This window comes from Patagioenas fasciata, chromosome 13 (assembly GCF_037038585.1).
Source record: "Patagioenas fasciata isolate bPatFas1 chromosome 13, bPatFas1.hap1, whole genome shotgun sequence".
NCBI lineage: Eukaryota > Metazoa > Chordata > Aves > Columbiformes > Columbidae > Patagioenas > Patagioenas fasciata.
In genome coordinates, this window is record NC_092532.1 from 4167898 (window position 1) to 4180605 (window position 12708).

At 46.1% G+C, this 12708-nt stretch overlaps 1 protein-coding gene across 1 annotated transcript in view; it reads left to right on the plus strand.

Moving 5' to 3' along the window:
- Window positions 1-2603: 2603 nt before the first annotated feature.
- The window catches only part of LONP2 (lon peptidase 2, peroxisomal), a 38531-nt gene continuing 28426 nt past the window's right edge, over window positions 2604-12708 (plus strand). Inside the window, exons 1-7 of the mRNA XM_065848133.2 lie at window positions 2604-2881; window positions 4100-4334; window positions 5070-5201; window positions 6285-6407; window positions 6728-6888; window positions 7548-7642; window positions 8910-9168. Coding sequence (XP_065704205.1) covers window positions 2649-2881; window positions 4100-4334; window positions 5070-5201; window positions 6285-6407; window positions 6728-6888; window positions 7548-7642; window positions 8910-9168 — 1238 coding nt within the window. The 5' untranslated portion in view covers window positions 2604-2648. The remainder of the gene's footprint in view (window positions 2882-4099; window positions 4335-5069; window positions 5202-6284; window positions 6408-6727; window positions 6889-7547; window positions 7643-8909; window positions 9169-12708) is intronic.

Genomic DNA, 12708 nt, shown 5'->3' on the forward strand with positions numbered 1-12708 from the left:
CAACAGAAGCCAGTCTCTGGAAACCGAGGTTAAAAGCAAAGTGCAAAAAACTATTGGAAAACATAGCGATAGAGGTGGTGGCTTCCCGTTAGAGTCAGTCGTTCAGTCAAGGCTGAGTGCCCTGAGAAACCCAGGGGAACTCTGGTGCTGAGGACGTGGTGCAGAAGCGGCTGCTGGAGCCAGAGATGTCAGAACGTGTGGCCATTGTCCCTCCCGACCTCAAATCCGCCGAGCTGCAGGCATGGAGTTCTCTTAACACCTCACACCAGGCGTTTCTCTGTGCATCGAGAAATGTTCTGCCAGTCCAGAAAAAAGTCCCGAAAGGCTGTTGCTCAAATGTGATCCAGTTGTATTTAAGCAAAAAATCAATTTGGAGGATCAAGTACAATCTAGACATCGTGATCAGGATGTGGCCCTATTGTAGTGCACACTTAGTACCTGCAGTAAAATACAGCCCTGGGTATGAACAGTTAATTAGAAATGGAAAGGAATTTTAAAGCAGTTGCTGAGAATTTTGATACAGCTCCAGAATGAATGAAGAAGCTATTTTTAATGATCACAGGGACCAGTCATCCTGAGGGAGTGAAATGGAGAATACACATGATCAGGTTGGTAGATTCTTTCTGATGAAAACACTCAGACTGAGGAAATTCATCCCTAAATACAACAGGCAAATGTTTAACCTTTAGGTTTGGTTTGTGTTCACATTCCAAACTAAAATAGTTAGAAACACTTAAACTTTTGTGAGTGCCGAACATATGTTTACAGAGTAATTATATTTAACATCAGGAAGCTCACAAAACGCTTTCCATATTCCTGTTTTATGTGCCCTTTTGTATTAATGTTTTCTAAATGTCATGTTGAATAGCGTACTAAATTTCAGCTTATTTCTAGGGTACCTGAGATGGCTGCTTTAGAAGGTATTTTTCTCAGCTGCAATAACTTCTTGCATTTAAATTGATTGTTAGTATTATATTTCCATATAATCTGTTAACTTGCATTTTCCAGTAGGCCAACATATCGAGGTGTTAATAAACTGCACGATTAAGCAACAGTTTTACTGTGGCTGTACCTGTGCATTGCAAATCTTCAGTTTGTTGCTACTGCGATTTGCCCTCTATACAGAATTACCCTTGTTCAAAACTGTTGTGCAAGTCAGTGATTCACAGGGGGTTGGATAATGTGGTTCAGTACATTGCGCAATTTTTACATTGCACCTCTTTCAATCGGGGGGGGGGGGGGGGGGGGCAGGGAGGAAGGTTAAGATTTTAAAACTAGCCCCAAATTTAAGTTTTTAAAACCCCTCACCTGGGGGTCCTGGGGACAGCAGGGTGAGCATGAGCCAGCACTGGGCCCTTGTGGCCAGGAAGCCAATGGTACCTGGGGTGGGTTAGAAGGGGGTGGTCAGTAGGTCAGAGAGGTTCTCCTGCCCCTCTGCTCTGCCCTGGGGAGACCACACCTGGAATCTTGTGTCCAGTTGTGGCCCCTCAGCTCCAGAAGGACAGGGAACTGCTGGAGAGAGTCCAGCGCAGCCACCAAGATGCTGGAGGGAGTGGAGCATCTCCCGTGTGAGGAAAGGCTGAGGGAGCTGGGGCTCTGGAGCTGGAGAAGAGGAGACTGAGGGGGGACTCATTCCTGGGGATCAATATGGAAAGGGGCAGTGTCAGGAGGATGGAGCCAGGCTCTTCTGGGTGACAACCAGTGACAGGACAAGGGGCAATGGGTGCAAACTGGAACACAGGAGGTTCCACTGAAAGAGGAGAAGAAACTTGTTGGGGGTGAGGGTGTCAGAGCGTGGCCCAGGCTTCCCAGGGAGGTTGTGGAGTCTCCTTCTCTGCAGACATTCAAACCCGCCTGGACACCTTCCTGTGGAACCTCAGCTGGGTGTTCCTGCTCCATGGGGGGATTGCACTGGGTGAGCTTTCCAGGTCCCTTCAACCCCTGATATTCTGTGTGACTGTCCATGGGGCCTGGGTGCTGGGAGCTCTTTCACCGGGCCGGTTGTCGCAGGGCTGGCCCGGGGATGGCGCCGGTCCCCGCTGTGCCCGGGCCGGTCCCAGCACAGGGTGCGGGACGTGTCCCCGCGGGCCCGGCCCAGCCCGGGGGTTCAGCCCCGGCCCCGCTCCCCCTCCGGCGGGGCTGCCCCAGCGCCTGGGAAGCGGCTGCACCGCCCTGTGCTGGGGGACAGCGGGTCCCGAGCCCTGGGGCCACCAGCACAGACACGGGACAGCGGATTTGTGTAAAAACACGGGTTTCATTGAGGAACCGTCCCGTTTAACGGGTTATCCATGTGTTACACCCCCGCAGCCCCTGTTTTACAGACCGCAACCCTCACACAGCCCGAGCGCCGCCCGCCCCCTGCTGGCTGCGGAGCCGCGGCGCTGAGGAGCCGGGCCCGGCGCGAACCGCAGCGGCCTCTGCCCTGCACCGGGAACAGGCACCGCGGAGCGCGGCCGCAGTGACCCGGGGTGACCGCCCGGGGCGGCAGGGTCTGTGTGTGTGCGTGTCTGTGTGTCCGCGCGTCTGTGTGTCCGTGTGTCACCCCGGCAGGGCCCAGCGAGGCGGCGCCGCCTGTCCCTTGCGGGCGCCCGTAGCGGGCGGGCCGGGCCGGGCCGGGGCGGAGCGGAGCGGAGCGCAGCGCAGCGGCCATGGCGGCGGGCAGCGCTATCCAGATCCCCAGCCGGCTGCCACTGCTGCTCACCCAGGAGGGCGTCCTGCTGCCCGGCTCCACCATGCGCACCAGCGTGGACTCGCCGCGCAACATGCAGCTGGTGCGCAGCCGGCTGCTCAAGGGCACCTCGCTGCGCAGCACCATCATCGGCGTCATCCCCAACACCAGCGACCCGACCTCCGACTGCGACGACCTGCCCGCGCTGCACAGGTGCGGCCCGGAGCGGCTGCGAGCTGCGCTGTGTCCTGCCCTGTCCCTGCCCTGTCCCGTCTGTCCTGTCCCTGCCCTGTCCCTGCCGTGTCCTGTCCTGCCCCATCTGTCCTTTCCTGCCCTGCCGTGTCCCTGCCCGCTGCCATCTTGTCGCCGCGGGGCCGGGGCGAAGCGCTTCTCCCTTCCGAAACTTCTCTTGCTGCAGCGGACCTGGCGGGACTGGGAGAGGGCAACCCAGGAACAAGCCCGGGTTCCAGTAAAAGTTGGGAATGACCTATTAGAGAGCAGTGTAGGGGAAAGGGACCTGGGGGTCCTGGGGACAGCAGGGTGACCATGAGCCAGCACTGGGCCCTTGTGGCCAGGAAGGCCAGTGGTACCTGGGGTGGGTTAGAAGGGGGTGGTCAGTAGGTCAGAGAGGTTCTCCTGCCCCTCTGCTCTGCCCTGGGGAGACCACACCTGGAATCTTGTGTCCAGTTGTGGCCCCTCAGTTCCAGAAGGACAGGGAACTGCTGGAGAGAGTCCAGCGCAGCCACCAAGATGCTGAAGGGAGTGGAGCATCTCCCGTGTGAGGAAAGGCTGAGGGAGCTGGGGCTCTGGAGCTGGAGGAGACTGAGGGGGGACTCATTCCTGGGGATCAATATGGAAAGGGGGAGTGTCAGGAGGATGGAACCAGGCTCTTCTGGGTGACAACCAGTGAGAGGACAAGGGGCAATGGGTGCAAACTGGAACACAGGAGGTTCCACTGAAAGAGGAGAAGAAACTTGTTGGGGGTGAGGGTGTCAGAGCCTGGCCCAGGCTGCCCAGGGAGGTTGTGGAGTCTCCTTCTCTGCAGACATTCAAACCCGCCTGGACACCTTCCTGTGGAACCTCAGCTGGGTGTTCCTGCTCCATGGGGGATTGCACTGGATGAGCTTTACAGGGCCCTTCCGACCCCTGACACTCTGGGATTCTGTGAAAAAAGTACATGTGTTTCTAAATGGGGTGGTTGTATTGTATTATCCTGTTATATTTAGTGTTTCAGTTATTCACATTCAGATTTTAGGGTTTGTTTTTGTAACCTGTGCTGCAAAGGAGATTGTATAACTCGGTTGCTTTCCATGATAAATAATTCTGAGCCAGGAGGTTTCTGCAACCCTTACCTTGGTTGCTTCTTGATGAGCGGTACTGGAGATGTTCCGTGGAGCGTGGCGGGTGACGGGCGGCCGTTCTGTGTTGCAGGATCGGCACGGCTGCGCTGGCCGTGCAGGTGGTGGGCAGCAACTGGCCCAAGCCGCACTACACGCTGCTGGTGACGGGGCTGTGCCGCTTCCAGATCCTGCAGCTGCTGAAGGAGAAGCCCTACCCCGTGGCCGAGGTCGAGCAGCTCGATCGGCTGGAGCAGTTCACTAATCAGCAAAAGCCCGAGGAGGGGCTGGGAGAGCTGTCGGAACAGTGCTACAAGTATGCGGTGCAGGTACGTTGTTTTAATCCTGCATGTGGCGTGTCGATATATTTATAGCGGTTTTGTTTGCTTCCTGTCTGCCCTTTTCTCTCCGTAGTTCTTATATATTTCAGTGACTAGAAGAGTTTCAGTACTTCTGCTATGAAATAGATATTGTTGTTATAGCGTAAGGTTTGTGTGTGGAGTTCCTCATTGCAGGATGAGTGTAGCTGTGTATGTTAGTGCTGTCGTATGTGACAACACTAGAAACACACTCCAGTTAAAGGAGTACTTTAAAATATTTTTTTCCGAGGATTAATGGTGCATACAATAGATTGATGTTTTGTGAGGTTTGCTTCGTGGTTTTGTTTTTAATTATTAAATGAAAAACACCCTTCTACAGCCTTGAGTATAAACCAATCTACCCAGGTATAAGAAATTTGAGTTTAAAGGATTTATAGAACAAGAGTCATCATAGTGTTAGCTGGGAAAGTTTTTAATTGGGGAGATGCAAGCATTGAAAAAAGTGCTGCAAACAACGAAGATACTTTTGAACTTCTCGAGCAAGCAGAAGGCCCAAAGTCTTGATTGCCTGCTGCTGAGATAGTGCTGCTTCTGTGAACTTCTTAAAAATGTATTTCAGTGGCTTTTTTGCTGAAGTACCTAGGCGTGTTTCGTCTGAAACATGCAGTCCTCTGCGGGTCAGGTACTCAAACAATTTCAAAAGCAGGACAGCAGCCAGAGCTGTTCACTGTGTGCTCCTTGCAGCTGGTTGAGATGCTGGATATGTCAGTTCCTGCAGTGGCGAAGCTGAGGCACCTTTTGGACAGCCTGCCCAGAGAAGCTTTGCCAGATATCCTGACTTCTATCATCCGTACGTCCAACCAGGAGAAGCTTCAGGTATTATCTTCTATAAACTTTTCTAAGGGGATGTAGGTGCTTGCTGTTTTTTTTACGGTTAATCACTTTTGAATAATTTAGAAATTGCTTACACTTGACGCTGTACTGCGATCATGTTGTGCCAGGAGATTTGTGGTACAACTGAGCATGAATACTTGTAAAACGGTTTCTTTGCTGTTTTTAGAAGTGTTTATTTGCTCTATCTCTGAACTCACCTAATAGATAAATCAGTCTCGTTAGCACTGGAAATGGTTAATTTTATGAAACAAGATGATGAATCTTTCTTCAAATTGTGTTGAAATCTTGCTTGCTTATCACAGCTGACAGATTACTATGCATCTCTTAATACCAACAGCTTCAGAATCAGGGGTTTTTAAAATCTTTTTAAAAACATCTTGAAATGTGGAGTTTTTTAAACACTGAGACTCTGGTTAAATTTGCTTCGTATGTCAAAATAACTTTATGTAAAAATGATGCGTATGGCTCAATGCTTCCTGGTCCTATTTCTGTGTTTGCTTGCTTGCTGTGTTCAGAAGTTTTGAGCTGAATTTTACCCTTTTCCACATATCAACATCAGTAAACATGGAAATGGAGTAGTGTATAAAATTCTCAAAGACAAGCAAAACAAACCAAAGCAACGAAACAAACCAAAACAGCAACAAACCAAAACAGCAACAAACCCAACGCTTCAGGCACAAGGCGATCCTTTTGTGGGTTAGCTGAGCAGACCGTGCTGTGGCTTTCTTGGAGGGCTCGCTCTTTGCTGAGCAGCACCAGCTGAAAAATAGAATGGTGGTAGATGTTTGCCACAGAAAATATGCCTAAAATAAGGATGTGCTTTAAAACCAGACAGTATAAAAAACTTATTTCAATTTTGGAGTGTTTTGTAGTTTTGGCACCCAAACGCTTGAGGCTGCATCTTGTGTGCTGTATTCTCCGTGCTTTTCTTGGTGCCTTTTTTCCTGAACCATTTATTCTGTAACTCCGGTCCAAAGGCAGCAGCAGAACCTGCACGTTCCCCTCCCGCAGTCTGATGGTCCATCAGCATTAACTTGTTGGGTGTTTCTGACTCCTTGCTCTTAGATTTTAGATGCCGTTCGGCTGGAAGAGCGGTTCAAGATGACGATACCGTTGCTCGTTAGACAGATTGAAGGCCTGAAGCTGCTGCAGAAAACAAGAAAGCCCAAACAGGACGACGATAAAAGGGTATGGACCTTTGAAGGTGTGATACTTCAAGATCTTAAATAAATATACAGGTGCAATTAAACAGGCTGTTCTGTTCTCTGCTAGTTAAGGGTAGATGATAAATACACTTAGGAAATACATAGAGTAAATTTAGGACTGTGACTTCTTTAAGTAGTACCAATAACACGTCGTGAAGTTATTAATTGGAAATAATGATTCTGAATTTTTCTGTGAAGGAGGCTCTCCCAGCACCTCGAATGGCCACTCAGCCCCCAAAGTTCACACCTGATTTAAAACCCCAAATCTGATAGTATTCTCTGTCTCTCTTTTCCATTTGGTAGGTTGTGGCTATTCGTCCTAGCAGAAGAATCAATCACATCCCAAGCACTACAGAGGATGAGGAGGAGGAAGATCAGGATGATGTTGTCATGCTGGAAAAAAAAATCAGAGCATCCAGTATGTCAGAACAAGCTCTTAAAGTTTGTCTGAAGGAAATAAAGAGGTAAGAGACTTATGGTGGTTTCTTCTCTTATTTTACTTTTTAAACCAAACCTTGGCATTAACTTTTTCTGATTTGGTGAGTCGTTTGTGTTGGTTGTGTTTTGGAAATTATGTTTTAAATTTAGTGGAGTGCCGGTTTTTGCCTGTAAATGTAATCATTTCATCTTTTTGCAACACCAGAGGTGATGGCAAAGAATGCGGTTGATATAGTAACATAACATTAAACTGTGAGCTCTAAGCCCCCATCTTATTAAGATGTTTAAAAAAAACCAAACCAACAACACAACTAAAACTGCACTTGTTAATAATTAATGAATAAACTGACCCACTTTTAAGTCTTTTTCCACTCTTTTTCTCTGGTGAGGGGATGACTTGCAATCCATGGTTGTATGATTGTTAACAACCTCTTCTTCAGTGAGGACACCTGTACAATATTTCATGCATTGTCTATGCAATATGTGCATGGAGAATTAACTCTTATTTTTCCCTTCTTTTTTTATCCTGTAATAACCTATTATGCAAAGATTGATGGAATAACAACTTGTGTTTTCAGTATTCTGGTTGTCAGAAGGCGTGAGGGTTTGCTGGTGACCTCAGGTTTGCCCAGTGTCTATGCTGTGGTGCAGGAGAGCCTTATGAACTCTGTGCATGTATTTCCAGGTTAAAGAAGATGCCCCAGTCAATGCCAGAATACGCTTTGACAAGAAATTACCTGGAACTGATGGTAGAATTACCGTGGAATAAGAGTACAAAAGGTAAAGCGTCTGTTCCTGTTGATTGTCTCTTGCACAGACATTTCAGGCCAAGTAGCCATCCGATAAACACTCCACATTTAGTTCTGTCTTGCAAACGTTTGTCTCATTGTCTGATCATTAAAATGGCAATGATGTGTTACTGCAGTTTTACGGTCTGCCTGGCTTGAAGTAATACCTGTATACTGTAGTCCGGTTGTGCGTCTAAGAATGTGAATTTAAAAAGTCGTAGGAATACCTGCACAGAAAAATGCAGGTGGTGTTACTTGGAATCTGTGCTAGTGTGTACCTAAAATAATGAAGAAAAGAGCAACTGATTAGTTCCTGTGTGTCAGACAGAAAAGCTCTTGTACCTTTCTGAGGCATTCATATTCCTGAAGAAAGTTCTGGTGTGTCTTAAGTCTGATAAGGAAAAAAAAAGATGAAAAATCACAATCGTAGTTCATTTTAATAGTTACACCTTCTGGTACAATAAAAAACCTGAGTATCATGTCAGCTTTGTACCGCGGTTTTGGGAAGTGGTAAGCAGATGCTATGGGAACAGTCAGTATAAATGGAGAGCGAGGGGAGCGTAGAAAATCAAACATGATTTTTCCTACTGCCCAACACAAGTAGATGAAGTGGGCGAGATGACTTTCCAGAAGGTTCACTGCTGCAGGAAAGGGGTTTCATTCCTTCCAGCAGCTGCTGAAGAGTCAGGCTTTTGAATAGCATTAAAACCAATCTGATTTAGAAAGAAATGTGTGTCTGTCTTTTCCAGTTCTAGTGTCACAGGGTGTTTTGTACAGCGCCAAATCACTGCAAGTGAATCTCCTCTTCAAGGCTCTTGCTATCCAATAGTTACAGACTCTTATTGAAAGTAGATGAGGGATGAGGTTGTTCTTTGAGAAGACCTTACAGGATCACTTATTTCGGTGAGAAAGCAAATGCAGAAAAATTTGCATATCGCCGAATTGCTGTTCTAGAATAGATTTTAAGTTCGTTTGAACCAGATTTCAATGCATGACACAGTGACAAGGCGAGGCCTTTTAAAATCTCATTCTCAGTACTTTGATCTATCTTATGTTAATTTCCTGATTAAGAAGAATTAAGAAGAATTTCCTGATTAAGAAGAATTATAATACCTTTGTTTTAGGAAAACATCATCTGAAATGAGTGTGCGTCAGGGGATTTCATTGATGACCGTGTTTGAGAGTGTGTTTGTGTCTATTGCAGAACGAATGGTTTCTATTTTTAAAAGGAAACGTACTGATACCTCTTCTGTTGATAGATCGCCTGGAAATCCGTGCAGCTCGAATTCTGTTGGATAATGACCATTATGCTATGGAGAAGCTGAAGAAGAGAGTTTTGGAGTACTTGGCTGTCCGGCAGCTTAAAAACAACCTCAAGGGCCCCATTCTTTGTTTTGTGGGGCCCCCAGGAGTTGGTAAAACTAGTGTTGGGAGATCAGTTGCCAAGACTTTGGGACGAGAATTCCACAGGATCGCTCTCGGAGGGGTCTGTGATCAGTCTGATATTCGAGGCCACAGGTAACTACTTCCTAATCTGATTGCACTTTGTTCTTTTGTTTGTTGCAGAATGTATTGATTATTACAATTGTTTGGCTAATACAGATAGTGTTTGAAACAAGCAAAATCTGGTAGTTAGTAACTGATTTATCTGGGCTGCTCTTCATTGTCACAGTGAATAATGGAATTTCATCCTCAGTCATTTTGACACTTGGAAGTAAAATTCAGCAGAAAGTCTAACGGAAACTTAGATGGTAGATCTGATTTTTCTGCTTTTTAAGAGGCGTGTAATGACGTAGTTACACAAAGTAGCTTATGAGCAGCAATGCAATGCTTCGTACTTTGTGTTGCTAGAACAGGAGGAAGAACTGAGAGTGATGTTCAGAAGTTGCTAGAGGATAACAACTGAGTTACTTAATATATCAAACTTGTTAATGTACTATTTTCCCATTTCAAAAGGAAGTTTTTACAAGGACACTCAAGCTGGAAGATTTCAAAGGAGATTTTTTGGGTGAATTTCCTTAGCATTTATTTTGAGGGCGCATCTCTTTATCTACTGCATAGTCTTTTAAACCGTTTGTTCGTATTAGCCTGTTTCCCGTTCCTCGCAGCTGGAAGCGCAATGAATGGGTAATGTAAAGAAGTAACTGCCGAACATTAGTGCTGCATTTTTGGTTCCATTAAACATATTTTTATGCTTATTACATGCAGTGTAGGAAACTTGGAATAATGAATTTATTAGTATTCTGAAGACCTGTAAAACCATGTTGTGTTTTTTTCTTAAGTGACATTAATGAATCAGATTTCTCCTTAAAGCAGTAGGTAAGTTATTGTGAAGTAAAGCTATCGGTTATTTCTTTGGCACTGTGTAGCAGTTAATTTTTTGTGAGTGAGTACTTCACAGTTCAAGAAAGAGATTGAAGTGCTGGAGCGGGTCCGGAGAAGAGCAACAAGACTGGGGAAGGGACTTGAACACAAGCCCTATGGGGAGAGGCTGAGGGAGCTGGGCTTGTTCAGTCTGGAGCAGAGGAGGCTTAGAGCTGAGCTCAGCACTCTCTAGAATGACCTGAAGGGCAGTTCTAGCCAGGGGGGATTGGGCTCTTCTCCCAGGCAGTCAGCAATAGGACAAGGGGCAGGGGCTTCAACTCTGCCAGGGGAAATTGAGGCTGGAGATGAGAAAGCAATTCTGTGCAGAGAGAGTGGTCAGCATTGGAATGGCTGCCCAGGGAGTGCTGGACTCACCGGCCCTGGAGGTTTGTAAACTGAGATTGGCCATGGCACTTAGTGCCATGATCTGGTCAATGGACTGGAGTTGGACCAAGGGTTGGACTGGATGATCTCTGAGGGCTTTTCCAACCCAGTCCATGCTGTGATTCTGTGATCATGGTGGTGGAAGCTCCCACTCCCAGGTGGAGACTTGCTGGGAAATCTTGTGCTGAACACAGGCACAAACTTCTACAAATGTGAACATAATGCATTTCTAGGGATCTAGTACGTAATATAATATCGATCACTTCTTAGAACAGAACATTAGAGATGTAAAAGCAACAAACCGGTGATTTTGTACTTGATGAGAACTTGAAATTTCAGAGTTGTTTTGTAACCCTTTAATTCGGCACTCTTGATAAAATGAGCAGCATGGATTTATTCCTGTAGACATTCAGTGGCAAATTTTCAGGATTTTAGTTTTCAGAGTATTTAACACTTGCCTGGAGTTTGTAGCTTGAGGGAATTGTGTCTGAGGTTTTTACCCGTGTGGGTTTGGTTGACGTACCCAGCAGCACTGGGTGTTTGCAGAAACGTGTTTTAATGCACCTTTTTTCCCGTGCAGCAGCTCTGCACACGTGGGATTGTCTGTAAACCTTGGCCGCAGCCCCTCTTCTACCCATGTACATACACTGATGGAAACGGAGCAAACCTCTCTCCTCCTCCTTCACTAATGCTGTAATTCAGAAACTTTATTGTTAATCACTGTTTAATAAATAAGAACTCTGATGTTTCGGATTACTTATGGTACGGATCCCAAAAGCAATTTAAAGTGATTCAGTGCCGTGTTGCTATTCGAACTGAGACCACTAGAGGCTGTGGAATCCTCAACATTACAGACAGAAGTCCCTTTCCAGGGCAGCAGGACCCTGTCATCACCTCTGACTCCGTTCCAGTAATTTGGAGTGTTCTCCTCTCTTCGTTTCCTTTTGTTCGGCTTTCCACCTTGTGCTCAACTCTAATGAAGAATAAAGACAGCTGAAGTCCTGATAATCAGGCTTTTAAAAGCTTTTAAATTCAGGTGTTGGTTGCTGTCGCTGTAGTGTTTTTGAGGGCGTTATTAAATTATTAGTGCATGTTATAAGCTAACCATTCTAAATTCTATTTTGAAAATTTTCCTTGCAATTAGCTGATGGGAAGTATTTGATAAGACAGTTGATTTTTTCATCAGCAAAGGAAAATCCTCCCCACAGTTAGCGGAGTATCATGTGGTCACTCTTAAACAGGTGTGGAGTTGAAATACAAAGCTTAGGGCAGTTAGTGTGAGAAGCCCCTTGGCAAGCTTTTTGTAGGTAAAATCGAAACCAGCTGTTGCATGGAGTGGAATTACAGAGCTGGTCTGCAAGTGGAGGAGGCACAGGCTGCTCTTCTCTGTGGTTTAGTGTTCATTAGGCTGATTTTTGAATATTTCATGCTAGAAACCATTCTTTTTCTACTTATATCTTCTTATTAGGCTTTCAGGCTTAAGCTCAGGATTCCATTAGCATTGCAGACTTGTGATCCTGTGTGTACCTACTAATGTACTAAACATTAAAAGAAAAATGTACTAAATGTACTAGAACGTCAAAGAAGAAACTGTGGTTCAGTTTCACTTGCGAGCAAATATTGCCTGCAATAGAACTGGCCGCTCAGTGCAGTTCTGAGTGCAGGGTGCAGGCGGAGAGCTGCAGCAAGCCCAGTCAATAGGGCAAAGTAAAAGCAACTTAAAAGAGGGCAGCAGGGTGCGGAGTGGGGTTGAGTGATGGGGCCAGGGGAGCGCCGGGTTTGCTGTTTCAGGCGGACCGTGTGCTCTGCCATGTGGTAAAGTGTGCTGGGTTGAATTGAAGAAATCAACTTCACAGCAGAGTCAGTTCTACTGTTAAGCACCATTCTTTATTTTATCAGCGCTGGGGAGCTCAGGGGATCATCCTCCATCAGTGCTCCAGCAACTGGATGCTCTTGCGTTGCTTATATTCACATAATTATTACACATGCGTTACAATTTTTGGAAATTTTGACATACATCTACTCTAAAAAATAATTGATGACGTTAGTTATGATTGTTTAGTTTCTTACTTACAATACATCTATTAATTATTAGTTAAATATCACTTCATCTTCTGACTCCCTTCTGTCGTGCGGAAGGATCTAAAACTTGAATAGTATCCCCTTGTTCTGCAGATGCTCGGAAAGCATTGATCTCCTATCAGTTGGTTAATGGTCGGTACGTCTTTTGTACCTTAACCACAGTGTACATGAAGTTGGCAGCTGCTCTTCAGGGTCACGTTTATTGTTAACTCGTGTTTAAAAAAAGAA